This window comes from Neocloeon triangulifer, unplaced genomic scaffold, assembly GCF_031216515.1.
Source record: "Neocloeon triangulifer isolate White Clay Creek 2 clone unplaced genomic scaffold, ASM3121651v1 ptg000014l, whole genome shotgun sequence".
NCBI lineage: Eukaryota > Metazoa > Arthropoda > Insecta > Ephemeroptera > Baetidae > Neocloeon > Neocloeon triangulifer.
This window is the reverse complement of record NW_026775556.1, coordinates 569680-597204: the sequence shown is the minus strand read 5'-3', so window position 1 is coordinate 597204 and position 27525 is coordinate 569680. Positions and strand designations below refer to the sequence as shown.

At 42.0% G+C, this 27525-nt stretch overlaps 4 protein-coding genes across 12 annotated transcripts; 3 read left to right on the top strand and 1 right to left on the bottom strand.

Annotated features, from left to right (window-relative positions):
* Positions 1-128: 128 nt before the first annotated feature.
* On the top strand, positions 129-3673 carry LOC132201373 (uncharacterized). Of its 4 annotated transcripts, none has more exons than XM_059627501.1 (11): positions 131-313; positions 622-802; positions 864-1244; positions 1303-1486; positions 1767-2292; positions 2350-2586; positions 2638-2854; positions 2907-2990; positions 3044-3115; positions 3168-3323; positions 3379-3673. In XM_059627501.1, exons 2-11 carry the CDS (start codon positions 779-781, stop codon positions 3580-3582), a joined length of 2085 nt encoding a protein of 694 aa, XP_059483484.1. In that variant the 5' UTR covers positions 131-313; positions 622-778; the 3' UTR covers positions 3583-3673. The 4 variants fall into 4 exon arrangements, with proteins under 4 accessions (XP_059483485.1, XP_059483484.1, XP_059483482.1 ...); XM_059627499.1 differs by having other exon boundaries at positions 864-1247; XM_059627502.1 differs by lacking the exon at positions 3168-3323 and having other exon boundaries at positions 129-313; positions 864-1247.
* Positions 3662-6529, bottom strand: LOC132201375 (uncharacterized). Of its 6 annotated transcripts, XM_059627510.1 has the most exons (7): positions 6413-6529; positions 6190-6266; positions 5900-5999; positions 5512-5664; positions 5009-5423; positions 4891-4950; positions 3662-4836 (listed from the first exon to the last, which is right to left on the bottom strand). In XM_059627510.1, exons 3-7 carry the CDS (start codon positions 5904-5906, stop codon positions 4677-4679), a joined length of 795 nt encoding a protein of 264 aa, XP_059483493.1. In that variant the 5' UTR covers positions 5907-5999; positions 6190-6266; positions 6413-6529; the 3' UTR covers positions 3662-4676. The 6 variants fall into 6 exon arrangements, with proteins under 6 accessions (XP_059483493.1, XP_059483487.1, XP_059483490.1 ...); XM_059627504.1 differs by having other exon boundaries at positions 4891-5423; positions 6413-6528; XM_059627507.1 differs by having other exon boundaries at positions 4891-5423; positions 5512-5661; positions 6413-6528.
* Positions 6530-6545: 16 nt separating this feature from the next.
* Positions 6546-9094, top strand: LOC132201374 (uncharacterized). Its single transcript, XM_059627503.1, has 5 exons — positions 6546-6677; positions 6809-6931; positions 7079-7236; positions 7397-7968; positions 8033-9094. The coding sequence occupies exons 2-5, from the start codon at positions 6912-6914 to the stop codon at positions 8915-8917; spliced, it is 1635 nt and encodes a 544-aa protein (XP_059483486.1). The 5' UTR covers positions 6546-6677; positions 6809-6911; the 3' UTR covers positions 8918-9094.
* Positions 9095-9453: 359 nt separating this feature from the next.
* Positions 9454-25741, top strand: LOC132200069 (multiple epidermal growth factor-like domains protein 8). The gene is made up of 27 exons (XM_059625258.1): positions 9454-9567; positions 9627-9888; positions 9949-10112; positions 10361-10758; positions 11180-11435; positions 11486-11653; positions 11918-12403; positions 13038-13176; positions 13229-13401; positions 13490-13876; positions 14270-14565; positions 14620-14734; positions 15202-15406; positions 15478-15841; positions 16221-16521; positions 16578-16796; positions 16948-17201; positions 17253-17439; positions 17862-18258; positions 18313-18488; positions 18551-18695; positions 18821-19218; positions 19530-20206; positions 20945-21134; positions 21398-21809; positions 23227-23669; positions 25147-25741. The coding sequence occupies exons 2-27, from the start codon at positions 9720-9722 to the stop codon at positions 25519-25521; spliced, it is 7494 nt and encodes a 2497-aa protein (XP_059481241.1). The 5' UTR covers positions 9454-9567; positions 9627-9719; the 3' UTR covers positions 25522-25741.
* Positions 25742-27525: the final 1784 nt, after the last annotated feature.

The following is a 27525-nucleotide window of genomic DNA, read 5'->3' as shown; positions in this document are numbered from 1 at the left end:
GTATATTTAAGGCTAAAAAATATCATTAAATAACGAGTATAGTTTAAAATCGTCTCTCTCCTTTGTAAAACTCTACCGCTCAGGAAAGTCGCCAAAAACATATGATCAAATATGGCGACTGCGCGTTACGCCTCTTTGTTTTTGGAATAAAATAATTTTAAGAAATTTCGCCGAAGCTCTGCGAGAGCTTTGCATGTTGTTGGGCGCATGAAAAAAGAAAGGTCACGCCGCAATCGAATGCCCTTTTTTAATTAATATGACCTGCCGACAAATCAGACTTTGGCCTTAAAAGAGAAGAAGAGATCAAAGAGAAGTGTGTATAATGTTTTTATTGTTGTTTATTTGTCCACATTGATACAAATACATTGTTTACATTCAATTTTTGGAAAACAATTATTTAGAAAAAAAAGAGATTGTTGGACAAAAAGGCATCACCACTAGCAAAAATTTTGCTAAAACTTCCGAGATCAAAAAGACCCCATCCGCCGCAGTGAGCCTCGGTTGTGAAGTGTTATCTGTTTGTTATGTACATATTTCCTTTGATGTGTGATAAATATACTCCATCGTTTTAATCATTCCATTTCTGGTCCAATTTTAAGCCCAAATTAATTTTTTTTTCAGATGATTGCTATATAAGGAAGGCATAACGCTAATACTTTTGATCCTAAAAATGTGCAGCTTTCCAGACGAATAAACGGGAAGGGAAAGAAAAAGAGGAGAGAGGAAAACGTCAACAGTGAAAGTGGTTCACAAGATTTTGTGAAACTAATAATAGATTATGGAGTACAAAACCGAAATAGAGGTTTGCAAACTTACATTAGCCTTGTACGTTGTTGAAATTTAAACCTTGCCCGGTTCTTCAGGTGGATCTGGACGACGAGGATGACTTTGATCCTCCCTTGGTGATCGCTGGTCCTACGTGCGGATTCTGCGAGCGGACGCTGCCGGACGCGACGACCCTGCTGGAACACGCCCTCAACGAGCACGACATCAAACCTGATGTCTTTCACGGCGTGGACCTGGACGACCCAGCGGCCGTGCAGGAGGCCTTCCTCAGGGCAGCCAACCTGCGCCAGGAGTTTGTCTCCTTGGGGGAAGTGGAACGCTGCCCTGAGTGTGGTTTCCTGTCCACTTCAGCCGCCGTCCTCGCCTCCCACAAGTGTTCGGTCTCCGACCCTCTAAAGTCACCTCACAAGGACCCCTTCTCCATCGTCAAACCCCGAGACCCCCTTTTAGTCCCTCAAGTTGTATGATCATGATTAATTTTTGCCAAAAGCTTTGACTGAAAAAAAAAACTTTTAGCATGCTAAGAAAGTGGAAAACACGGGTGTGCTGCTCTCGAAGAATGCAACTATCAACCATGTGCTCAATGCTGCAGCAATTCCCATACTGGTATGCAAAATCATCAAGCCCTTGAGGAAACCTACTATTAAGCTCACAGTCGGCAACGTCATCGAAATGTCCCTGGTCGATATAATTTCCAAAGGTAATCAACAGTGATTGCAAATTTTTACTGTCATCAAAGTGGAAGTTTTTTTAATAATTTAAATTAACTGACCGACCAAAGTTCATCCCAGTTAATTTAATTCACAAATGTTTTAAACCTTCTCAGTTATTTTACATTATAGATTCATGTAGGACTTAACTTAAAAATCAAAACTATTGCTTTATTATAATATTAAGAAAAACCATTTTTATCTTCAAACAAATTAAAATAAAATTAACTCAAAATTATGCCAAGATTTATTTCATCCATCTGCTTGTAGCCGGGATGAGTGTGAAACCTCCTGAAGACTACTGCCAGGAAGCGGCCATGGATGAGATTTACAGACTGTGTTTGGTGCCCCAAACGAAAATGGCAGAGAAAATCCACAGCATGTCGCCGACCAAGTGTCGACATCTGCTGACCCTTCTGAGGGCAAGACGCATCCGCGTCCCTGTCTCGGACACCATGTCCCTTTCCAACCTGCTGCAGTACAGCGCCGGCTCGAGCAACCTGCGCAAAATCCTACCTGCCCCCACCCCTGACGGCCTCCACCTGACCCTGATGGAGACCCTGCTGGACGAGGCGAGGGTGCACTCGGCGCAACAGCAGTCGGTAAAGGTGCAGGCCAAGCTGCAGAAACAAGCGGACAAGTCGACCGCGCCAACCCTTCAGTCTCTGCTCGTCTCGTCCATTCCCACGTTGAAGGTCAAGCCGCTGTTGCCGGAGGTCAATGTCGTCCAACCTGAACCGCCTGCGGTCATAACCTTGGAGGAAGACGTGCCGCCCCCTCCTAGACGGCACTCGAAGTGGGTCTAAAGCTATAAACCTTGGGTGGAATTCAAGTTTGTTGAATTTTGTTTCAGGGAGATTAATTATATATGCGAAGGTTGCGAACGTTCCTTCGAAACCGAGTACAATTTTGTCAAGCACATGCAGTGGAAGGGCTTCACCCAGGAGGCCCCGGAGCCAATTTTCTGTCGGCAGTGCCCAAAATTCACCTATTGCGAAAAGGGACTGAAAAAGCATTTCTACCTCAGCCACAAGGAGCCAACGAATCTCGAATCTTTGTCTAAGGACGGCCAGATTTTTGACACATACAAGTAAATTTTTTACTTCCATCAGATTTAGATGTAATTCTAGCCAAATTCCAGGTGTCCCCATTGCAAAAAGAAGCGAATTTACCCGACTTTGGCTTTGTATCGGCACCACTTGGGATTGTGTTGCAGACGGAAGAACTGCAAGTTGTGCCAGCCCTCCTCTAATAAGGTCGCTCCGCCTGAAAGGAAGAAAATAGAGAGGAGGAAGGTGGAAAAGGAAAAGACTAAAAGGAAGGAAAAACTTAAAATTAAGATATCGCCCAAGGCAAAAGTAAAAGTCATAAGTTTTTCAAATCTATCGTTCTACAATGCCTTAATTTTAGAAAAACAAACTAGCGCCAATAGAATGTGTCATGGTGAAACAGGAAGGCGGAGATTTTGAAGAGGAATCTTTAGCTACGGAACCAGTAAGCTTTAAATTGGCTGTAATTAAACTGATCTAATGAACAAGTTTCTGCAGTTTGCCTTCATCTCACTGAAGTGCGAGCCAGCCGAACTGAATTGCGAGCCAGTCAAAGAAAATGCACCAAAGGTAAAATTTATCCAAACAAAATAAGAAACCTTTCAACTTGTTAGTTTCCAAGGTGCTGGAATCTCAAGTCAAGGAGGAAAGTGTTGGTACGGTAGAGACTGTGGAGGGCATTTTTGAGTGTGTGGCGTGTGAGTGGAAAGGGCTGAGTACTAACAGACTGAGGACCCACTTCCAGGAAGAGCATTCTGATGCTCTAGACGAGTTCCAGGTTTCTTTTTTATCTACGGAATGAGTTGGCCTGAAATAATTTTGTTTTCTTTCAGATGAGTGTTAGTCGGTGTGGCACTGTGAGCGCCCGTTGGGTTTGTCCGTTGTGTGGCAATATTTTTGCCAGTGAAGAGGCCTTTTTGGGCCACGTCAGCAACCACGGCGTTGCGCCTCAAGATCTTGTGGCCAAAAGGTGCGATCTACGTCATTTGCCGAGTCTGATGACGACTCTGCTCGCCCTCAAGGCAAAGAAAAAATAACTTTTTTTATCTATTGATATGATCTCTTTGTTTTTACCACAATTGCATACGTGTATAATGCATTATTAAAGCAATAATGTCCGGATCAAAATTTGAGTTTTATTTAAAACACATAATATTATACAAAAATCAAGACTTTTAGAAAACTATTGTGATAATCGAATTCTTTTCATATTGAAGATTATAAATCATAAAATAAGCCCAAGCAATTAATAGATATTTACAGGCTAAAAGACAGTAATTTTTATTTAATCTTTTTCATCACATTTGCGATATTTCAGTAAAAAATCAATTATTTGAATCACATAAGAGGAAATTATATTTTTTAATCATATACCATTATTGTTCTTTCTAAGCATTCAACGTGAATAGTTAAAAGATCCCTAAATGTCCCAAAATGAATTTGAAACCATCAATTTGGTCAAAACCGTTACAAAGATAAGATTTTTTGACTTGCTTATCAAATTCCGTACTTGCAATTTCACACGTCATCAATGCAAGTCTCGGGGCATAAACTGGAAGGAAGCAGAGGAATTTAATCAACTCAGTGCAAAAGCTAGGTTCTTGATTGATACAATTAAACGTAAAGGACTTAAGATTTTGCAAAATGCGTCCGTCAACAAGCTGCTCAGTTAAATGGACCAGGTGTTCATGGGAAAAATTCCAATTGGAAAATTTCTCTAAGTCTGGCGCTGCCAACACAAGTGCAGTTAAATCTGGTGGGAATTTGTTTCCAATGCGTGAGAGCGAAAAGTCCTTCAGGTATTTTAAATGGTTGGCATTCACTTGAGGTTTGAATATATTTTCCTCTCCGTCATATAAATCAGAGCTAACGTCAAGTTTATGCAGCTGCGGGCACTTGACAATTAACTCGTAAGGGTTTATACCTGCTTCAGAATCCCAGATGTATATTTTCAGTTCATGAAGCTTTGCACCACATTGGGTAAGAAGATCAGACACATCAGATTCTTTAACATCACTCAAACTCAAAACTGTCAGGTCTGAAAGTCCTCCAATTCCATTCAGATGCGTTTTGAGAGGTCCTTTTAAGTGAAGGTCTTCTAAAAAGGGTACAAGTTGCAAATCGAAGCCACCTAAAACTTCCATTTCTTTAAGGGCGAGTTTTCTTTTGCCTCGGTAAGGACGAAAGTTGTGGTACTCTCCACCTCCTGAGCAGTACTGCAAGCACGGCAGCTGTTCGATGCATTCGGTTTTAAAGTGATTGAAGTAGTGGGTCTGCTCTCCAAGCACAGCCTATAAAAATAATAATGAAAATATTTTAAACATTTTGCATTGTATTTTACAAACCGCGTCGTCAATATTGAAAAATTCGTCTTTGTCCCAATTGATTTCCAATCGTTCCAGGTCCTGGAGAAGGAACAATTTTTTCAGAGTGTCAAAGCAGACCAACTCAAAAGTGACTGACAAAGTTAGCAGCTTTGGAAAATGATGAGCAAGCTGCACCAAGTCTTCTGAGTCACAAATATAATATTTCAGGACAATGTGCTTCAGTTTCCCAAATTTCTGTAGGAAAGGCATCACATTTTTAATGTGCAAGTTTTTCTTCTTTGGGTTCGAGGAGTCCGTTTCATGGTAGCGCTTGTCGTTGATTTGCTCCAAGTTTGGGCACTTCTCAGCCAGCATGTGCCACACTTTTTGGGCACGCTCATAGTCTGCACAATGCTGGAATTGACCACCGAAGATGCCAAAGTCAAACTCCTTTGTGGTGGTATTCAAGAGACGGCTCGCCAATTCAAATACCCAGGCAGCTTTGGCAGGGGTCAGCCGATTTTCATTGGAGGCCGCCATGCGACTCGAGATTTCTTTTTGCAACGGAGGCGCTGTAAAAAAAGAATTAAGACTATATTTAGTAATAAAGTGATAAATTATATGGAACGTTTGGGAATGTTTGTTACAAAATAAACTCACAGAGGTATTGAATTAGTGCAAGAGTGGGTTGTGCACATTCATAGCTGCTTGCAACATTTATTGAAGTCAATTCCTTCAACGGCCTCAAGTTTTTCACCTCCGACCTTTTCACTATAGCACTCTCCAGTAGTGGCTCAAGCTCCATGATTGCTTCTGAAATTATAATTATCTATCATTCAAAAACTTAAATAGAATTTACTTAAAACTTTATCTTCCTCAGCACGAGGGAAAAAATTATGTAAAAGTCAATCAGTCAATGATTTTGATTCATTAAAAATTTATGAGGAATACAACGTTAATTTTATAATTCAAATATAAATGGCTTCTGTGTTGAGATGTAATGATCAAATAAAAAAAAATTTTCAAAAAATGTTCAATTTTACTTTACCTTCCATCACTTTTAACCATTTTTGGTTTAAGCGTATGTGACCCTCTTGTCGTCAAGTCTTCGTCAAAAGATAAGAAAGCAATCTTAAATTATCACACACCTGCAAAATATGGAAGCAACTTATTAAAACAAAAAGTAGTGTGCAATTTTATTGATGTTTTGCTTGATGTAAATAAAATTTTATTATTGATTTTTTCGATTTTTCAAACAAGTGTGAAACTTGTCGATCAAAGATCGAAGAAAAACACCAGAATAATCTTAAACGGTAATGGTACTCGCTCGTCACTGACCTCAACTGATGGTTGGTGTATTCAACGCGGGTGTATTATTTTCAGAGAATAATTTTCCAATCTCCCAACTGCGGCCCCTGGAGCCAAAAATCAAAACAACCCAATAGCACTTAAAATAACATAAATTTATGTCAAATATGGGAGCCAAATCAGTTTATTAAATTTAAAAATAAAAATAAAAAAAATAGTCAAGCTCGCAGATAATTTATTTTTGCAAACTTACTTTAGATAATTTTTATCAATTTTATGGCTCAGATCTCAGATCAGAAGCAAACCTGGCAAAACCGACCAAAACAAGCAGCCTCCTTGTTTTTACGTGACGTCACGCACGAGTCCCTGCGAGTTGCGCCTGCGCGCGCAGCTAGCCTTGATTTCAGCAGCTGTTGCTGCCGGCATGTCTCAAAAATGTCCTCAAACTTGTTTTTGTTTTGATATTTATGCTTGTTACTCTTTGAGCAGCAGAAAATTGGCAACTGACAAGTACACCAGTAAGTAAATTAATTATTTATGTAGCGTGTAAAACTGTAAATTAAGCAAAGGGCCAAGGTTAATTTCAGTAATTTCACGCGTTTCTCCGATCGTATTTTTTTTTTTAAATCATTTCATTGCAATTTTCCAGCGTTGCTTCGAGGTGTTTTCGATCGCTAATAATCAACGTTTGACGACGGATCATATATCACGAGTCTCTCGCCGCAAGTAAATCCCAAACGCTGTACCTAAAAATGTCAAAAAGGGCAAAAAGGTATATGTAATCAACAAGTTTTTTACCATTTTTGTATGTTGTACTGTGTTGTACGTACACATTTGTGTCTTATAAATATTTGATGACGATGAAAAGTTTTTTACAAATTAAGGAACCAAATAAAACGTTTGATAATTATAATTTCAGAAGTGCTTATGGAGGTTTGGAGCTTGAGCAACTACTGGAGATTGCTACAGCAAAAAGATCAAAAGTGGCAAACCTGAGGCCTTTGAAAGAACAAGCTTTAGAAAAAGTAGCAAGTTTTGAATATGCACAGACCTCTCTCGCTCCATTTCAGTACCTCTGTAAGTGTCGATTCAACAAAACTCGTCAAATAATATGAAATTTTCTTTGTACATTTTAATTTCTCACTTTAATGTTGTACTTCAATGAGTTAAGACTTAAATTCTATTTTTAAAACTAAAAACATGTTAAAGCTTTAAAATTTTAATTTTTTTATTACAGCACCTCCGTTGCAAAAGGAAATCTTGAGTCACGTGGCGGCTCAGCAACGCTGTAGTGAGGATTGGCTGACCCCTGCCAAGGCTGAGTGGCTTTTTGAAATGGTGAGCCGTCTCTTGAATGCCAACACAAAGGAGTTTGACTTTGGCATCTTTGGTGGTCCAAATGGTCTATTCCACTGGTCAGACCATGAACGCAACCAAAAAGTGTGGAACATGCTGGTTGAGAAGTGTCCAAACTTGGAGAGAATCTTGGACAAGCGCCATCATGACAACAGTGACGCCTGGACGATCTCATCGCCAGTGAAGACTGACCCTAAGAAAGGATTCTACTTGCGAAATGTGATGCCTTTCCTACAGAAATTTACGAAACTGAAGCACATTGTTCTGGAAAATTATATTTGTGACTCGGAAGACTTGGCGCAGCTTGCTCATCATTTTCCGAAGCTGCAAACTTTGTCTGTTGCCTTCAAGTTGGTCTACTTTAATACTCTGAGAAATTTGTTCCTTCTCCAAAACCTGGAACGACTGGACATTAATTGGAACGAATATGATTTCCGTAATATTAAGGACAAGGTTTGTTCAATCATATGCTCAATGTTTAAAAATATTTTTGAATTTCATATTTTTATTTTTCTAGTTGTTGTATAACGAGCAGACCCACTACCTGGATCACTTAAATACAGAATGCATGGAGCAGCTGCCATGCTTGCAGTACTGCTCCGGAGGCAGAAAGCACCACAACCACCGTCCTTACCGTGGACACAGAAAACTTGCTCTAAGAGAAATTGATGTCATGGGTGGCTTCGATTTTCAACTTGTCCCCTTTTTAGAAAAACTTCACCTGAATGGACCTCTCAACATGCAAATGTTTAAAATTAGAGCTCTTTCCAACCTCACATCATTGAGTTTGAGTGATATTAAAAAATCTGATGTTTCGTATCTTCTGACCCAGTGTGGTGCCAAGCTTCATGAACTGAAAATTGATATCTGGGATTCAGAAGAAGGTATAAACCCTTACGAGGTGATGGTGGAGTGCCCGCAACTGCGCAAACTTGACTTTGACACGTTCCTGTGCGACGGAGAAGCAGAGAACGACTTCATATATCAAGTGAACGCCAACCACTTCAAATATATGAAGGATTTTTCATTCTCATGCAATGATGATTATTTTCCACCTGATCTAATTACACTCGTACTGGCAACACCAGCCTTGGAGAAATTTTCCTTTAAGGAAAACTGGAATTTATCTTATGATCATCATCTGGTCCATTTAACTGAGCAGCTTGTTGAAGGACGCATTTTGCAGAATCTAAAGTCATTTGAGTTTATGTACCTCAATCACGAGCCCAGCGCTTGTATTGAGCTGGTGAAGTTTCTCTGCCTCCTAGCAGCTCATGCCCCGAGACTTGAATTGATTCGGTGTATCATCGGAAGAACTGAATTTGAAAAGGAAGCCAAGAAATCATTTCTATTTGGTGGTATTGACCAAATTGATGGTTTCAAATTCATTTTGCAGGATTGAATGATCCTTGAATTGGGAACAATTACATAATGATCTTTGAAGTATGCATTCATAAATTTGTAGTTCTCGGGAACAATAGCTCTTTAAATAACTGGATCTGGTGTAATTCTAAAAAATTAAATTTTTCCATTTTAACAATTATGCTATGAGCATGCAATAAACTGATTTGATATAGAAGATTAAATAAAAATTATTTTTTTCTTGTCTGTATGAAACCATTATTATTCGTATTAATGATAATAACGGATAATAAAATAATAATAATGATTTTTAATTCAATAAATTTTGTTATAGTTTGTTTGTTCACATTGATTAAGGAAATTACATTGGTACAAAAAGATTATATTTAATTATATAGGATATAAAGCCTTGTAATTATTTGAGTGAAAAAAAAACATTAATTTCTTAATGTAATTAATACATAAAATCATATGCATTTTATTAATTTAATTATAGGCCAGCCATGGATAAATCCATGGTCCAGCCTAACTAGCAGGGGCGGATCTCACACGAGTTGCGCGCGCAGTGCTCTGTGTTTTGATGTTTCGAGCTGCGGCCGGATTGAAAAAAAGTGGTCTTGGATCCTCAGATGAGCGCCGTCACCCCAAGCACCGTCCGAGGTTGTTCTTCCACTTGCAAATTGCAAATAGGTGCGTTCCTCCACTCTTTGCTCCCTTTCGAACCGTCCAATTCATTTCCTCTTCTGCAGACATGCCGAAGGGCGTTTAGACGAGGGAGCGAAATGACGCCCCCGCCGCCCCTGTTGGAGGTCAAAGCGATCGGGCGTCGGAAGGGCTGAGAGATGCTGGGGGCCTGGTTGCTGGGGGCGGCACTGGTGGGTCTGGCCTCGGCCGCCCCCAGCGCCTGCGACCGCTCCCGGACGGTCCTGGACGGCCCGAGAGGTCGCTTCAGCTCCGGCCCGCCCGGGTCGAACTACACGCAGGACTCGCACTGCCAGTGGCTCATCCAAAGTATATAAATTTTATATGAAATTAATCGGAAATAATAGGAGGATAATTTTGAATTGAAAGGTGATCTTGGGGCCGGCTGGATCACCATCAAGTTCAACAGGCTCAGCACCGAGTGCTCATTCGATTACATCTTTGTTTTCGACGGGGACTCCCCTGAGTCACCCCTGCTGGCATCCTTCAGTGGACAAACGCAGCCGCAAAATGTCACTGGAAACTCCGGAAGTGTGAGTTTTCATTTGGATACTTTGATCCATATCTGTTTATGGTTTTTAAGACATTGATCTGAAAAATAAAAATTAAATCTTTATTCCTCTATTTATAATTTAAAATATTTTCAAAATTGGATATAAAAGTAATTAATTTATAATATTGGAAAGGAATTTTTAACTTTTAAGCAATTAATTTACTAATTTTCATTCCATGAAACAATGTGTGTAATTAAAAATTCTGATCTTCTCTGATCTTCTCTCAGATGCTGGTGGTTTTATACTCGGACACAAATTACGTTCTGGAGGGCTTCGAGGCCGAGTACTTTGTGTCTGCATGTCCCGCCGATTGCAACGGCCGTGGCTCCTGCACCGAGGACGGCCTCTGTGAGTGTCATCAGGGCTTTGGAGGCCCCGAGTGCTCCTGGCGCTTGGCCGCTGAGGGGCCCAGTCAGTGGGCCTGGGTGCCCCAGCGGGGGATGCGCGCCAGGGCCGCCCACTCGGCCGCTTACGTGGCCGCCTCCGACCGCCTCTACATCTTCGGAGGCCACGATCTGAACAGGCCCATGGGGGACCTGCAGGCCTTCGACTTCAAGGCCAACGAGTGGCTCAACATTCTGGCCGAAAACGTGCCATCGCCCAGATTCTCACACGCTTCAGCAAAGTAAATTTATTTGATAATTATTTTTAATTGAACTAAATCAATTTCTTGCTGTATACATATTTTTTTTTTTAATTTTATAAATGCCATTGTAATTATTGAAATTAACTCTTTGCCTGAGTTAAGTAAAAAAAGTTGTCTTAACATGAATTTTCTTCTGTTTATGAGACTAATTGCTAATTTTACAAGAGAAAACGCAAATATTTTAGATTTCTTAATAATTTGGAAAAAATTTAACAAACAATGAAAAATTATATTTCTAATTTATATCATATTTCAACTATTTTCTAAAATTAAATTAAATTGTTCTTAAAGGAGACGGAGACCTTGTGTATCTTTGATTAAATTATTTAGAGCTTATTTTGTTTGCAATTGTTTGAATTTTTTTTTAATTATTGTACTAAAATCATTGTTTTCTTTGTAGTCATCCTCTTGGTTTTGTGATCCACGGCGGCCAGTTGTCGGACGGAACGTTTTCCGATGAGCTGTGGGTTTACATGGAAGCCAACAAGGATTGGTCTGAGCGAGGACTGTCCTGCACCGTGCGGCCACCCTCTCTGGCCAGACACTCGCTCACCCTCGGCCAGCACGACTGGCTCTACCTTTTTGGCGGCCAAACCGAAGACGGCCACTTTTCCAACCAGCTGTGGCAGCTCAGGGTCGGCCGCTCCCCTGAAGAGGTAAAAAATAAAAATAAATTCCAATTTGATTTTTAAAGAAATAATTTCAGGACGAGTGTCATTTGATCGAGGCCAAAGCTGGGAAAGAATTGAGTCTGCGTCTGGCCGGACACTCTGCAGCTTTTCATGCCGACTCGCAAATTCTGTTTGTTTACGGAGGCCTTGCAGTTTCTCACGCCAAAACGGCGGCCCTGTCTGATAGGATGTATGCATATCATGTAAGTCGAATTTCAACCTGAAAAAGGTTCCTCTTGGAAGTCAAAAAGATTTTGAATAATTTGATGCTATTTTGTCAAATTTTTACACATTAAAAAAAAATAGCAAAGTACTACTTACAATTAGTGATTTCCGAAAATTACTATACCATTTAGAATTAAAAGAAAAATGTGTTGCAGTTACTCTTGCGTTTTTTTTATTGGATGAATAAATTGTTTTTGCTTTCATTAATTGATTTTGTTCATTATCAATTCTCGCAATTTCAGGTTGAGAGTGGAGTTTGGTCCGAGCTGCACTACCCGCGCTCGCAGGACGCCAACATCCCTCGAGAGCGCGCCTTCCACTCTGCCTCGATCGTGGGTGAGCTGCTGGTGGTGGTGGGGGGCTACAGCCAGCGCCACCACCAGCACGAGACCTGCCACGACCGCTCGACCTACCTGTACCACCTTCAGTGCCACACCTGGCTCGAGGTGCCGCCCCTCAAGGCCCAGCTGCCCGAGGGCCGCTACTCGCACGCCACCGCCCTCAGGGGCAGCCAGTTGCTGCTGACAGGTGGCTACGGGGGCAAGGTGACCTCCGACCTCTTGGTGTGGACCCCCCTGGCCGACGGCAGGGTAGTCTGCGTGCGCCTCAAGGGCTTCCTTGAGTGCACGGCCAACCCTGAGTGCGGCTGGTGCTCGGCCGACGACACCTGCCACCCCCGGACGGCGGGGGCAAACTGCACCACCAACCTGCAGACCACGCGATGTCCAGTAATTACTCACTTTTTTTGCTTTTCAGCCACATTTTGAAAGTGTGGTCAGTGTTAATAGAATTCGGCTGGCCTAATTCGAAATTTGATATTTTGGCAAAAAAATAAGTTTGACTATATTTATTAATTTCAAATATTATAATCATCCCAAATATGCGTCTCCTATCTAGTCACATGATGTTTGGAATAGTAGGCCAATCAGCCATCGAATAGTTCTTTTCTTTTGCAATTTTTTTTTTAAATTTCCAACTTTGTTATAGTTTTGCTTGAATTTTTTTAATTTAATAATTTTTAAAGAATTTGTTCAAAATTGGATAAATAACTTTTTTTAAAGAAATGGTTAATGCTATTATATTCTAATATTGTATACTAAGAATTAATGCCTTGTAGCAAGATTTTGCGGTTTTCATAAGTTTTTTTAATGTCAAATTTTTATTTCCCACAAATTTTATCATCAAAGTTGATATTGAAAATAAAACTAAAATATATAGCTCTCAATGTTTTACAAGCAATAATTTGCTGATTTTATTTCGTCTTTTTTTTACGAAAAATATAAAGATGATCTTTGATTTAAGGAAATTTTATAAAAACTTCAATGAAATATAGTGTGATTTTTTTTAAATTTTCCTTCGCAGGGTATCTGTCCAGCCCTTTCCGACTGCCACTCGTGCCTGGCCCTTGGCAACGTGACCAAAGGCGACTCTATCGCAGTTGGTTTGAGGCTGGGCCAGTGTTCTTGGTGCGTCCAGACTGCTCGGTGTTACCCCAGAGATGGTAATGCATAGTAATGTTTTGCTAGTTGAAATTAAATTTGAAGTGGAAGCAGATAAATGGGGGATGTGCGGAGCAAAAGAAGACACGCCTACGCAGTCTCCGGGCTGGTGGGGCTCCAAAGGAACCGAGGTGCACCAGATTTCTGCCTGCACCAAGTGGGACAGACGACCTGGACTGACCCTTCTCAAATATGCACACCCGGCCAATTTCTCCCAGCCTGATTATGTGAGTTAAAATGTCATTAACAGTCAGTGCAATTTTAATTTTTTTTTCTGCGAACCAATTCTAATATGAATTTGCTATTTACAATTAGGTGAGTGTGGTGAACGCAACCTTGGTGGAGTTGCCGTCGTTGGCCGGCCTGACCGTGGGCAGCGACGCAATGGCGCGGCTCCTCGGATTTCTCCGAGTGCCGGCTGCGTGGAACGACGAAGCGCTGTGTCTGTGCGTGGAGCACGCGGCCGCCTTCCTCAGGGTGTCACCCTCACCAGGGTCGCTGCCTGTCATGGTGGCCAATGTCTCGACCGAACTGCGTCGCTGTGGCCGAACGGCGTGGCCCACCGGCAATGACGCAAAACTCAGTCCTGGCCGCCTGGCCATTGAGTTGGTGGTGCGCCAGCCCCTAGGCCGCAACCAGGCCTCTTCGGCCGTCGTCCAGGTCGCCCATGGTGGCCACTGCGGACCCGACCACAAAACCAAGGTAATAATGGGATAAAAATTATGAGTTATATGGAGATTAGGACCAATGTACAGATTATTTTACTGAAAAAAATGTGCTTTATTTATTCAAAAGTTATTTTTAGGTATTTTATAGTTAAAAGTTGTAACCTTTTTTCATCAAAAGCATTTTTAAATCTTGAATGAGATAATTTCCAAAATATTACATCACAGTTTTAATCAAATTAATCGAAGTCAGGAAAAACTTCCCGTAATGCATAAATTCATGATGGAAAAGCAGGTGAACTTCTAATCAACCCTTGTTTTGAAGGGATGTTAATCAATTGATTACGATTTGAAATTCGGAATGCAATTGGTAGATTTTCAGGATGGTTACGTATATTATGAAGAATGAATTGCTTAAAATTATTTCCAGATGTTTACCTTTGAGCATTTGGAGGCGTGGGAGGGTTCCGAGTGCGGGGTGCACCACAACTGCCTGCAGTGCGTGGCCGACCAGGGTTGCGGGTGGTGCGAGCTGAACGAGCGGTGCGTGTCGCGCAACACCAAAGAGCAGACGAGTTGCGCGCGCCCCGAAGGCCACTGGCGCTTCCTAACCCTGCAACCTTCAGCCTGTCCGCGGTGCTCTGATATCACGGCGTGCGGCGCCTGCGCGGCCAATCCGCTCTGCGAGTGGTGGCCCCACGAAGCCCATTGCACGCGCAGGGGAAGGTGAAAAACTCTTCAGAAATTATCAGAACAAGAGATTTAAATGTGGATTTTTAGGCTTCAAGGCGCCGTCCGGCAGAGCGAGCAGTGCCCTGCCGAGTGTCACTTGCGGAAAAGTTGCGGACAGTGTCTCTCGGACGCCGGCCCATGTGTTTGGTGCCATTCCAGACAGGTAAATTACCATTACTTGATTACCTTAAAGAAATTTCTGCTTAAAGACGGTAAAATATTAAATATTTATACACATCAAGATTCCAAAATAAGAGGAGAACAAATTTTTGGCTCAATGGTTGGAGTGCTTGCATTCTGATCAGTGGGTAGCTCGGCCGTCATGGGATCAATGCTCAGCCTGAGGCTCAGACCTAGGATGGATTTGGGCAACGGACAACGCCTCGGAACGCCTAGTAGCTTAGTAGTAAAATTATTTGTGAAGTAAAGGTTTTATACGCCGGCTCGAAGCGTCCTTTTCTATTAGTTCTCCAATTTATTACTCGCTCACTCAGCTTACACACAAGATTTTCTGGGAGAGCAAGGCGTTTTTCAGCCCTGTTTATCATGTTCTTTCCCCTCATAGTCACTTCATTTCATCTGGCATATTTTCTTTAATGTTCATAACCCTCTGATTTTTATAATTTGCAGGAATGCTTCTTGTTTTCCGCCTACACATCTCAAATGCAATTTGGGCAGTGCCACGATTGGCAAGACAAGGCGCCGTGCAGGGAGTGTGAGGCTCTGACAAACTGCTCATCTTGTTTGCGCACCCTAGGCTGCGGTTGGTGCTATGAGGTGGACAACCCTGTAAACGGCAACTGCGCCGACGGAGATTGGACCAGTCCAAAATCAGGTAATTATTATTATTTTTTTTAAATAATGTTAAGTTAATTTTTTTAACTAACACTTGTGATATTACCAAAGGTCTATGTCCTACCTATGCATCATCAAACTCGTCATGGGCGTACCGGACATGTCCGGATGTGGATGAGTGTGTGCTGGGGCTGCACGAGTGCCATCCGGCCGCAACCTGCATCAACACGCCTGGTGCTTACGAATGTGCTTGTCCGCACGGTTTTGTGGGCGACGGGCGCCGCGAGTGCCGCCGCACCTGCTCTGTCGAGTGCATTCACGGCCACTGCAGCGACTCGCCCGACTACAAGTGCACCTGTGGCCTTGGCTGGACGGCCGAGGCGTGCAACGTCTCCTGCGGCTGCAACGGCCACTCCTCTTGCGTCGAAGGGCCAGGCCTCTGTGACAAGTGCCACCACTTCACTGCAGGCCAAAAGTACATAATTTATCACTCGTATACAATTATTAAAACAATTTCTGCAATCTCAATTTTGCACCCAAACTTGAAGAAGTGCTTAAACTTTCCAGTTGCTGTTCCTTATCAGCATAATTCAATTTTAAATTAAAGGTTTTAAATACATAAAAACGAAGGCTCTATGTGCATTTCCCTGAAAAGCTTATCTAAAATTATTTGCTCCAATATGACTTTGATTTCCCCTGATATCTATATCCCCTAAATTTCTTAAAAAGGGAAGTCAGAATAGTTTAAAATTATTGGGTGACCTTTTGTCATTTGGATATTTTAAAATAATTTCTAATTTTTTTACACATGATTAGAGGAGATTTTAGCGATTTAATTTTTAACCTCTCAACAGTTGTTCAGAGTGCAGTCCAGGAGCTTTTGGGGACCCAACGTCTTCAGAGGGTTGCCTGCCCTGCGAGTGCAATGGGCACGGGGATGAAAACATGGGGTTGTGTGACCCCGCGACGGGCCAGTGTTTCTGCGCAGACAACACCGAAGGCCCGACCTGCTCGCACTGCCGAAGAGGCTTCTACGGAAACCCCCGAAACGGAGGGTTGTGCTACAGGGGTTGCACCCCCAGGGCTCTCCTCTCAGGGCTCAAACCTGGTGCTTTTGGTGCTGCTGACGCTCGTCCTCTCGACGAGTGTCTTTGGGTAAACATTTTTTGTTTTTAAATTTAATTTACGTTTAAATTTAATTTCCATTCAAGGTGATATGGCCGCTGGCAAACATGACGCAGCCGCCGGCCGTGGTGATTCAGATGCGGATCGAGGCACTGAAGGTCGAGTGTGGCCTGAATGCTGTGTACCTGTTCGATGGCCTCCCTTCGAGTGGCCATTCCCTGGCTGTGGTTTGCAACAACGACACCATTCTTCCGCTCACAATAGAGGCCAGATCTGGTCTTCTCTCAATCTACTTCCAAAGAGGAGTGAGTGTCATTTTTTATAAATTTACTGTAAAAATTGAATGCAAAATTTGTATTTTTAAATTACATTGCCGTTCATGTTTTAAATTAGCAACTTTCTTGCATTTAAACTTCCAAAAAGTTGGTTGAAAACAATTTGACTGAATTTTTCCAGGAGTTTGGCGAGTCTTTCAACGCCACATATAAAGTGTTCAGTTGTCTGGACGACTGTTCAGATCGAGGCAACTGCGTGGATGGCGTGTGCGTCTGTTCGGAGGGCTGGACAGGCCCGAGTTGTGCTGGAGTGGTTTGTCCGTCCAACTGCAGCGGCCACGGCTTCTGTGATCTGCGCCTCGGCAGTTGCGTTTGCTCGCAAGGGTGGGGCGGCGCTGCCTGCGACACCCTAACACACCAGCGTCTGGCCTTTTTGTAATCAATCTCCCATTTCTCTTAAAGCCGAATCTAATTGGTTTACTGCAGCACCCTGTTCCAAGCAGACACTTTGCCGGACAGCGTCGACCACCTGCGAAAGACGCTGCCTCGCTTCGGGCACTCAGTGGCTTTGGACAGGAGAGGCGGTCTGTGGCTTTTTGGCGGGTTGTCTCTGTCCCTGGGGCCATTGAACGACATAAGGTTGTTTGACACAAGGAACAGGACCTGGATGCAGGTCAGTTTGGATTATTTTTTATCAATTACTTGAAAGTGGAAACGGAAATCCTTATAAGTTAAAAAATAAAATTTTTTTCAAAAAACAATCACTTTATTTAATCATCTGGAGACAATATTCATGAGCAATATTTTTTATCCTGAATTATTCCAATGCAAAAAACATGTTGGCTATGTTAACATTTTTCTTACGCTACAATCCTAATAAAGTTACAGTTTAAATTTTTTGGTTTTTTCTAACTTCAAACTTAGATAAATTACGAAGCATAAAAACAACACTACTAAAACTTTCAAAACATCAAAATTTAGGAAATTATTGTAGACACCAAAATTAGTGTCATTTTCAGTTTTTTTTCTGTCCAATTTTTTGTTTTCTTTAGAGCGTTTTTTCTTTTTGCATTGAAACTGTCATTTTCATATCAGGTTACGGTGGATTCAACAAGAGAAGCGTCTTTGCCAGCCGGGCGTTACTTCCACGCTGCGGTGTTGGTGGCGTCTCGCCGCGAGTTTTTTGTTTTTGGTGGTTTGAGGGCCACCCGAGGGCCGGCAGAGGGTCCCTTTGGCTGCAGAAGTTTCGCCACCAGAGATCTGTGGGTCTTCAGCCTCAAGTCGCACCGATGGGAGCAGATCGAACCCCTCGAGAGTCCTCCCGCCCTCGCTGGCCACACTTTGGTGCTTCGTCCCGGCTACGGGAAACCTTCGAGTCTCATCCTCATCGGTGGTTTGGACCCCTGCCGAGGACCTCTGGACGACACCTGGGTCTTCCTGCTGGACACGAGAGTCTGGTCCAAACTGCCAGTCACAGGAAACGGGCCCCCAGGTTAGATTTAGACGAAAGATTATTGAAATTTGGTTTGATTTTGTTTCCTAATAGGAATATTCGGACATTCCGCGACCTATCACGCATCAACGGACGTGGTTTACGTCTTCGGCGGGTACGTAGGACCCAGGGCAAGACCCTCTGACCACCTGTATGCGCTGCACATGGGCTCCAGAATTTGGACCCTGCTACCACCCTTTGCTGATTACAACCCCATTGAGTTTCCAATGGTAAAAATTTCTCCTTTTTTGGAAATATTGACAAGTTTGTTAACAAAACTTTGGTGTTTTAGCCGAGGTCGCGCTCCTTACATTCCAGTGTGATGGCCGAAGACTACCTCCTGATATTCGGAGGACGCACATATCCACACAGCCCACCTGATCTGCTACTTGCCTACAATTACGCTTGCAGTTTGTGGGTGCAGCTCCTGCCCTCAGGTAGAGACAATTCTCAAATTTTCCAATAGTTTATTTTTAATATTTAATTTAAAAACCAACTCAATCATGTGATGTTTACAGGAATAAAAAATTCCATTTAATTGAGATTGATTTTTTTAATGCAGATTTGGAGGTGGTGGGGAGTGCGCCGTCCAGCAGCGTGGGCCAGGCGATGGCGCGCGACGCCGAGAGCGGCGCCGTGTTCGTGGTGGGCGGATACAACGGCGCCGCGCTGGGCCGCGTGACTGCAATTTCGGCGCCGGGGCAGCTGTGCGGGCTGTTCGCGCAGAACAAGGACGCGTGTCGCGGCGTGCGCGGCTGCTCGTTCTGCTCGCTGCGATGGAAAGACGGCGCCGAGAGCTCCACCTGCTTCGCCGCCGGCTCAGAAGACGCGTGCGGCGCCGCCCACAACGCCACCGTCGTCAGCAACAACGGCCAGCGCTGCGACGCCGCCTGGCTCGCCAAGCGCGAGTGCGGCTCCTCGCGCTCCTGCGCAGAGTGCCAGGCCCTCTTTCCTCTCCAGGTATACCTTTTACTTTCAAGATAGAAGTTGATATATTAGTTGCAATATTCTGGACAAATTTCCAAGATCTGCTGTTAATATGATTGATAAAATTTTAAGTTGGAAAGCGTAACTTCCAAAAATTGTCTTAAATTTATTCACTGTCTTTTTTTAAATTCCAAGTACATATATCAAAGTTGAAAAATAAATTATATTATATCCTTTTTTTATAAAAAACGTGGTTTTTAGTTGTTTAGATGAATATCAATTGTGTATTTTTTTTATAAATTTTTTAAATTACAATGAAAAAATTATGTTTATTCTGTTCACAGACGCACGAGAGCGGCGCGACGTGCCGGTGGTGCAACGGGCGTTGCGTGCACGCGGCGGCCGAGAGTTGCGGCGCGCCTGCGTCGTGCCAGTCGCCGTGCGCAAGCGCAGCAAACTGCGCGTCCTGCGTCGACAGGGGTTGCGCGTGGCGCGACGACGCTTGCGCCGAATCGCCGCCGAGCGAAGGGAGCGCGTCCGGTGCGTGGGGGCGGTGCCCCGCCCCCTGCGCCGCGCAAGTGACGTGCCGGGCGTGCCTGTCGGGGGCTGGAGGGTGCGCGTGGGCGACGCGCAGCAACACGTGCGTGGCGCTGGCGCATGCGCCGCTGCTGTGCGCGGGGGGCGCGTGCGGCCTGCTGCTGCGCGGGGGCACCGACCGCTGCCCCCAGCCGTGCACGGCGCTGACGCAGTGCGCAACGTGCTTGCGCCACGCGCGCTGCGGCTGGTGCTGGACGCACGCGCTCAACGCCACCGGCCAGGGCTTCTGCGTCGACGGCTCGATGGACGGGCCCGACGCGCGCGCCACCTGCGCCGACGACACGCACAGCTGGCACTACGCCGAGTGTCCGCCCGAGGACGAATGTTCCAACGGACACCACAACTGCGACCCCCAGTCCGAACGCTGCGTCAATCTGCTCCATGGCTACAAGTGCGAGTGCAACGACGGATACCAACCTGACAAGTAAGTAAATTCCATTTACATTTAATTTTTAATTATGTTGATTCAATAACCCGTCAAAATTTGCGTTCATAATTTTAAACTAAAAACTGAAAAAACGATTATCACAAATATTCAACGATACCGTTGATTTGAGTCGTGATTGAAAATAAAGTATATAAATGAGAAATTCATATATTCAAAATAAATTGATTCTCTGCATAGGTGAGAAAAACATTATGGCGTAAATAGTTTTCCAAGCCTCAGAAAGACAACGTGCAATCCCATTCATTTTTAAGAAATTATTGCAGGCGTCGCCGAACATGCAGAAGAGTTGCAATCCTGACGTAACGCACAATTTCTAGCATTTCTCATTTCCATGCACAATAACACGTTCTTAAAAAAATCATAAATTTAAGGTTAAGCTCACCATTGATAAATTAATCCATTAAAAGCCTTCAATTAGTCTAAAAGAATTCATTTTAACATTGATTAAACGCACAATGAACTAAGATTAGTTCATTTTTCATCTTCTTAAATTCTCAATTTTAAAACAAAATTTCGTTCAGTCAACAGGATATTAAAAAATAATTGAAAAAGTCGCTCAGACACACTTGAAATTAATTAATTTGAGGATAAGAAGCCGAAAATTGGCTAAATGAGCGGCTTTTGATCCTGTCCAAGCGCACAGACCCCAGATTTCCATCTTTGCCTGGAACATCTATTTTTTTTCCTTTATTTGACAAAGTGTTTTGCTTTCAGAAACGGCGGCTGCATCCCTGTGTGTCCGCAAGGCTGTGTTCACGGACGCTGCGTGGAGCCGAACAAGTGTGAATGCGATTTTGGCTACGTCGGATCTGATTGTCGCCTTCAGTGTCAATGCAACGGCCATTCCCAGTGTGGCGGACCAGAAGCTTTGGACAAATGTTCCAAGTGCTTAAACAACACAGAGGTGAGAAAATAAATTTAGAAAAAAATGATAAATTTGATTTTTTATCTGTTTAATATTTTAGAGAAAAAAAATTAAAATATGCAATTTAATCGAACACTTTTTAATTTCAATTTAATTTTGTGCGTTAATGTCTTATGCAAGAATGAAGTTGTTTTCAAATAAACTTTATTTAAAAAAAAAAAAGAACTTTGGTGATTCTGTATAATAATTTTGAAATTTGTAGGTAAAGTTGAAGTTGAACTGACAAATGTGTTGTGTTTCAGGGCGCGCAGTGCGAGCGGTGCAAGAGCAACTACGTGGGCACGCCGGCCAACAATGGACGGTGCGTGCCGTGCGCCGAGTTCTGCCACGGACACTCGTCGACGTGCGTGGACGGTGGCGCCGCCGCGGCGGTGTGCGTGCGTTGCGCGAACCACACGGCCGGCGAGCGGTGCCAGGTGTGCGTCCACGGCCACTTCCGCGCGTCGGACGCGGCGCTGGACGCGTGTCGGCCGTGCGAGTGTCACGGCCACGGCGACGCGTGTGACGCGGCCACCGGCGGCCACTGCAACTGCCACAACAACACCGAGTCGGACGCCCAGTGCGCTGCCGGCGCCAGGGTCGGCTCCGGCGGCGCCCCCTGCTGGCGCCTCCAGTGCGCCCGCTGCAAGGAATACTTCATCGGCACCCCCACGGGTTGGTTAAATTTATTTTGCCCAATTCCACAAAAAAATTCTCCTCAAAGTTTTGTCCTACAAACGATTAAAATATCAATGTCCCAAAATAATTTTTTTCTGGCAATTGTAATTATTTATTACAGAAATCAATTTATACTTTTTCTTAATTCATGCGGTTCATTTGAAATGCAACAATCACAACAACATCAAAAACAAAATTTAATAGAAACACTAAAATAATATTTTGGTAATAAATTTATAATCTTAAAATTATTTTATTTAAGGTTTTCATTTTCTCTATTTATGTTTAATTAATAATACTAATTTGGATCTATTCAATTCCTTTTTCTTTTCTTTGTTTATTATAAGTTTAAACCATTTAATCGTTTGTTTGTTTTTTCAGCCCAACCTAGAATATATTAATTTTTCCACAACGAAACGTTTTGTGCATACCTATTATTAATCATGCGTTTGAGCTTATCACAGAGGTTTCCATAATGCTATTATTATAAAATAATTATATTTTTTTGGTATAGACTTTACTATTTGTTTGGAAAACAGTAAAATTTTGTGAATTCTTTAAATTGATTAATTGATATCATGCCTAAATTCAATTCAAAAACTTTCAAACGAGATGGACTGATTTCAAAGTTACATTTTTAAAATGATTGTTTTATTTTTCTTGTAATTTAAAAAAAAAGAGTGCTCAGTAGCAAAGTTGTTTGTGTGTGCTTTTTGTCGTTGTATTTCACATTAATTTTATTATAAGAGATTAAATTAAATAGATTTAATTGCCACTCTTTTCTCCAAGAATTAATGATCCGAAAACATTTTGTTAATTTTCCTTGAATTTATGAAATTTTTATAATTTTGTGGATTCTCTATTAAATTTAAAAGGACTAGAATTTACGGTGTTTGAAAAATAGGCCATTTATTGAGGGGCAAGTACTTTTTGGAATTTAACATCAGAAAACAAAAAAAAACTTAGTTATGAATTTGGAAAAGAATTATTTGAATTTCCAGCAAAATTTGCATATCTTTGAAATCGTTAGACAATCTTTTACGCACCTCTATTATATTATGAAGCATTCATATTAAATAATAGTCAAACGTAATATTTTGGAGGATGAAAATAAAACACAACTTAGCTTTAAAAGTTAAAATCAGACAGTGAAGTTTTAAATACCTCAATTTATGACAAGAAAGAATGAATAATTTCATGTTTGGATACAAAAAGAACAATGAATCTTGATGCAAAACAAAAACAATTGAAATGTAGCTTGAAAATTTGTGCTAATAAGATTATTTAACAAAATTTGAAAGATTTTCCTTAGAATTTTTTCAATTTTCACGGCTTTTAAGAGGGATTTAAATAGAAAAATTGTTTTGAAATCAATCGAAAATTTGATAAAAATTTTCTATTTAATTATTTTCAGGGGGCCACGCGTGCTATCGGCAGATGTCAGTTGAGCTTGACTACTGCGCGAACGACAACTGCGGGTCGCTGGACGCGGGCCGAGCCGCCTTTTTCGCGGTGCAGCCGCGCTTCATGAACGTGGACATTCGGCTGGTGGTGGACGTGGGCGGCGCCGGCGCCGACGTGTGGCTGGCGCCGCGCGATGACGCGTTCGTCGTCGGGCTGGACGGACGCGTGGCGCTGGACGCGCGTCTCGGCAACGCGTCCGTGCTCGAGGTCGGCGCCCACGGCCTGTCCACGTTCGCCACCCTGGGCGGCGCCCACGCCCTCGTCGTCCGCGCCCTCCGCCACCGCCTCGTCGTCACCCTGCCCCAGAGTTCGCACGACCTCGCCGTCGCCCGATTCTACGTCGCCGTCCAGGCCAGGGACGCGCCCCTCCACGGCCAACTCCACTTCAGACAGGTATTTTATCTTATTCTACTTTTAATTTTCATATAAAATTTGGCAAATATTTCAAGTGTATCTTAATTAAAAAACGTTCAAAAGATTAATAATAGTTACAAATCCTTCAATCGATGATTTCTCAAACATTTTCGCAGTGACCTTGACCCTTTTGGTCACCAATCGACTCCTTGTGACCTGACCTTTCCAATGATGTTGAAGTGTTGAAGTCAATTCAAATTTGGTGGAGGGGGAACCTTGCAAACCAATCAGATCACTCGATTTTCATATTTTTTATTAATCATCTTGATTGACCTTGACCTTTTTATTTGTATTCCCCGTGACTTCAACTTTCAAAATTATAATAGAAACAATTTCATTGTTTTGATTTTAATTTTATACAAAATCGAGTTAAAATGATGAATTATTTTTGTAAAATTTATCATCTCTGGATCTTTGAACTGATTTTGCACATCAAACGCTTTGAAACTCACAGTGCACCGAGGCGTCAAATTAAACGCCGTCGCGTTCTGAAATTTTCCTCGGGCGAAATGTGCCCATTAGAGTGGCAGTAACGCAGCCCACGGCTAACTAAGAAAGCTCCACTTTTCAAACCGCTTCTTGTTCTAAGCCACTTTTGCGTACAGTTAGATTTTAATCAGCAAACGACACAATTTTTTCATGCAAAACTTGAGTTTTTAAAAACGAAAAGTAATGAAAATTTATTTTCTACGAATTTTGTCGATTCAAAACTCGATTTTACGATAATTCACAGAATGAAGAATAATTTTATTTAAATATAAATTTTCAGCAAAGCATTATTTCCGATCATCAATAAAAATAAGAGAGCTGCAAGTTTCCTCTTTTGTCAATCTGCAATATTCTCTGCGTCCTCTAAGATTTGCATTGTTTGTCCAACAAATTTCCCTTGGGAGAAGGAATCGGCACAAAACGTTCAATTAACGAGAGTGCTTCAGATCTTTCAGATCTTTGTATCCCAATTTCCATTACCCTTTTCTACTCTACCTCTGATATATATTATTACTGAACGGTTAATTGAGAATTTTATTTGTAATTCATTTAATTAAAATAATTGAAAAAAAGGAATCTTTAAAATTTTATTGCCTGCAGATAAAATAATCAAAATTACATCGTCATATTATTTTAATCAATTTTAACATCATTATTTTTAAATTAAAAATTAAAATATAAATTAATTAGAAATTTTAAACTTTTACTTCTATTTTAAGGAACCAAGTTTCCTTTTCAAGCTGAATAATAAAAGAAAAATTAAATGAGATTTTTTCTGTGAGTATGAAGAGCAAAACTTTAAGAACTGTAGCTTTTCTTACTTAAATAACAATCAAAAAATTTAAATGAGGAAAAATATTTGAAAAAATAATAAACAAAATAATCAAAAATAATAAACAAAATAATCAAAAATAATAAACCATTTTCAATTATTTTTTAACAAAAGCGAAAATGTTTGTGATTGCAGGACCAGCTACACATCGACCTGTTTGTGTTTTTCTCGGTGTTCTTCTCGTGCTTCTTCCTGGCGCTGGCCGCCGGCCTGCTGCTGTGGAAGGCCAAGCAGGCGGCCGACCTGCGGCAGGCGCGGCGCCGACACGTGGTCGAGATGCTGCACCTGGCGCGGCGGCCATTCGCGTCGGCCGCCGTCGTGCTGGGCGCGGCCGCCGGCCGCCCGCGGCGCCACCGGCGGCCGCGCGAGGTGCGGCCGATGGCGTTCGAGCCGACGGCCGACGGCCTGGCCGCCGTGGCCACGGTGCTCGTCGAGCTGCCGAGCGGCCCCGTCCGCCTCGCCCTCGCCTCCTGCCTCGTCCTCATGGCCCGGAGGCCGCCCGCCTCCTGACTGACGCCCCCGCCCCACCCCACCCCCACTCAGGCTCAATGCGTCCTTTGAATAAAACAAGATGTGAAGCCACAGGTTGTTGAAAAACAAAACGCTCTGCTCGTCACCAAACCTACCACAATATGAATCTCATTTTAAACTTAATTAATTGTAAATAATATATGATAATGAATAAAAAGTGAGGATGCGCCAAACGGATATTAATTGACTTGCGCATCCATTCAACAAATATACAAAAAAAAAACGCATTTTAATTACTCAAGACAATCATTGAAAGTTTAATTTTGTTAAAATTTCAACAGTTATTTGAATTATTTAATCTTTTTTTTTTAATTAATTCACTGTTTTTAATCAACAAGTTTTGGAATGTGTAATAGGAAAATCAGCACATCTTTTATTTTTGTTTCGAAATCATTTCACTGTGACATTTGTGGCAAATGATTTGATTTAAAAAAATATATATAGATCTGTTTCGGATGAACATTTCATGCAAGTGATGCCAATTATTTGAAAAAATTTAAACTTTCTGTCATAATCACCTATTTTAACAAATGATATATCCAGTGAAATTAAAACTCCTGAACTCTTTTAACATAAGATCAATGTAAATTTGTGTTTTCGACTGACCTGATTCTAAAAAAAAAGTTCAAATTTTATCAGTCTTTTAACAATATAATCAATATATAATAAACTAATAGATCTGTCACAATTTTTAAAAATATCTATGAAATTTTTTGTTCTGAAGTTTTCTCGGTTTTCTCCATTAATGCTTCCTTGTTTTTGCTACATTTATTCTGGTTTTAACCAGATTTAAAAGCATTGAGAGTTTTTTTGACAGAATGACTCGTCAAAATCAGAAATTCCCACGTTGCACCAGGATAGGTTTTCTTTTCTTCTATCTCGTAAACTGTGTAACTGGAGCAGAAGTGAATTTCCATTGCATTCATCAGAGAAGCAAACAGAAGCCGAAAGCAAAAGCTGACGTAGAAAAAGCTGCAATTCAATTGGGCGATAAAAGGCTCTTTCACTTTTCTTTTATTTCTCCACTCGCAGAGATTGGAAAGACTGAGTGCGGCGGCCTAACTGTTGCATATCAAACCGGCCAGGGGCGCACCACCCCTCTTTTCAGACGCCTCCACATCAAGGGTTGAAATCCCCCGTTTTCAAACTAATTTAGAAATAAATCTAAAAATTCTAGAAAAATTCAAATCAAAAATAATTTTGAGGTTTTATACTGTTTTTAAATCAATTTTGGGGTGGACGCGCCCCTGACAGGGTCGAGAGCATTAATGGAGCGGCGCGAGTCGCCATGACGACGGCACACTCACTTTTCTCTCTGAGCACTTTGGCAGACTTGTTGCATTTCGGACGAGGCCCGTCGTCATGGCAACCAGACTCGCACGCCTAATTGCGCCTATTCATCCCTTCAAAGGCAAAGGGTTGATTGCGCTAATAATCGAGTTACTCGCGTCGAAAATCTCGTCTGACCGGCGCGACCTTGCGCTTGATCCACTTTTGCTCTCGTGTATAGAAAGCGAAATCTGACCTTCCTTTAAAAATATATTATTTATAAATATATCCTTCCTTCCTTTCTACACTTGCATAATACATTAATTCACACGCCACATTGACTCTCAGGTGCACTTCAATGCACCGTTGATCAAAATTTAATCAATCACACAACGAGGAAAAGTGTTTGAGGAAGAAAAATAAAAGGAAACTACTGATCTTGGACGTCACTGAACTCTTCTTGTATTATTGATAGGATTTCCCCAACTAGATGCGTCGCTTTGCAGACCAAGACCGGTGTATTATTTCACTCAATTCCAAATATTTTGTTCAGATTTTCCTGTTCTTTGCAAACTCGCATGGAATTCCCAAGCTTTACTGCTGGAGCTAAAATTTTACTAACGATTTTTTACAAATTTACTTTAAATATACATTTTTAGTGAAAAGTTTTGTAATTTTTATCAGAAATTATTCTGGCAGCGATCAAGTTCCGGA

What these genes read in the sequence shown, in the direction of transcription:
- LOC132200069 (XM_059625258.1), top strand. Translation starts at nt 9,720, where the DNA reads ATGCTGGGGGCCTGGTTGCTGGGGGCGGCACTGGTGGGTCTGGCCTCG. An exon ending in CTCTCGACGAGTGTCTTTGG is followed by an intron (nt 16,522 to 16,577) that starts GTAAACATTTTT and finishes TTTCCATTCAAG; the next exon opens with GTGATATGGCCGCTGGCAAA. An exon ending in CACAGGAAACGGGCCCCCAG is followed by an intron (nt 18,259 to 18,312) that starts GTTAGATTTAGA and finishes GTTTCCTAATAG; the next exon opens with GAATATTCGGACATTCCGCG.
- LOC132201373 (XM_059627499.1), top strand. Translation starts at nt 779, where the DNA reads ATGGAGTACAAAACCGAAATAGAG. An exon ending in CAGATTTTTGACACATACAA is followed by an intron (nt 2,587 to 2,637) that starts GTAAATTTTTTA and finishes GCCAAATTCCAG; the next exon opens with GTGTCCCCATTGCAAAAAGA. An exon ending in TCAAAGAAAATGCACCAAAG is followed by an intron (nt 3,116 to 3,167) that starts GTAAAATTTATC and finishes TTAGTTTCCAAG; the next exon opens with GTGCTGGAATCTCAAGTCAA.
- LOC132201374 (XM_059627503.1), top strand. Translation starts at nt 6,912, where the DNA reads ATGTCAAAAAGGGCAAAAAG. An exon ending in ATGTCAAAAAGGGCAAAAAG is followed by an intron (nt 6,932 to 7,078) that starts GTATATGTAATC and finishes TTATAATTTCAG; the next exon opens with AAGTGCTTATGGAGGTTTGG. An exon ending in TCCGTAATATTAAGGACAAG is followed by an intron (nt 7,969 to 8,032) that starts GTTTGTTCAATC and finishes TTATTTTTCTAG; the next exon opens with TTGTTGTATAACGAGCAGAC.
- LOC132201375 (XM_059627504.1), bottom strand. An exon ending in TGCACTAATTCAATACCTCT is followed by an intron (nt 5,424 to 5,511) that starts GTGAGTTTATTT and finishes CTTTTTTTACAG; the next exon opens with CGCCTCCGTTGCAAAAAGAA. An exon ending in TTTTCAATATTGACGACGCG is followed by an intron (nt 4,837 to 4,890) that starts GTTTGTAAAATA and finishes TTATTTTTATAG; the next exon opens with GCTGTGCTTGGAGAGCAGAC.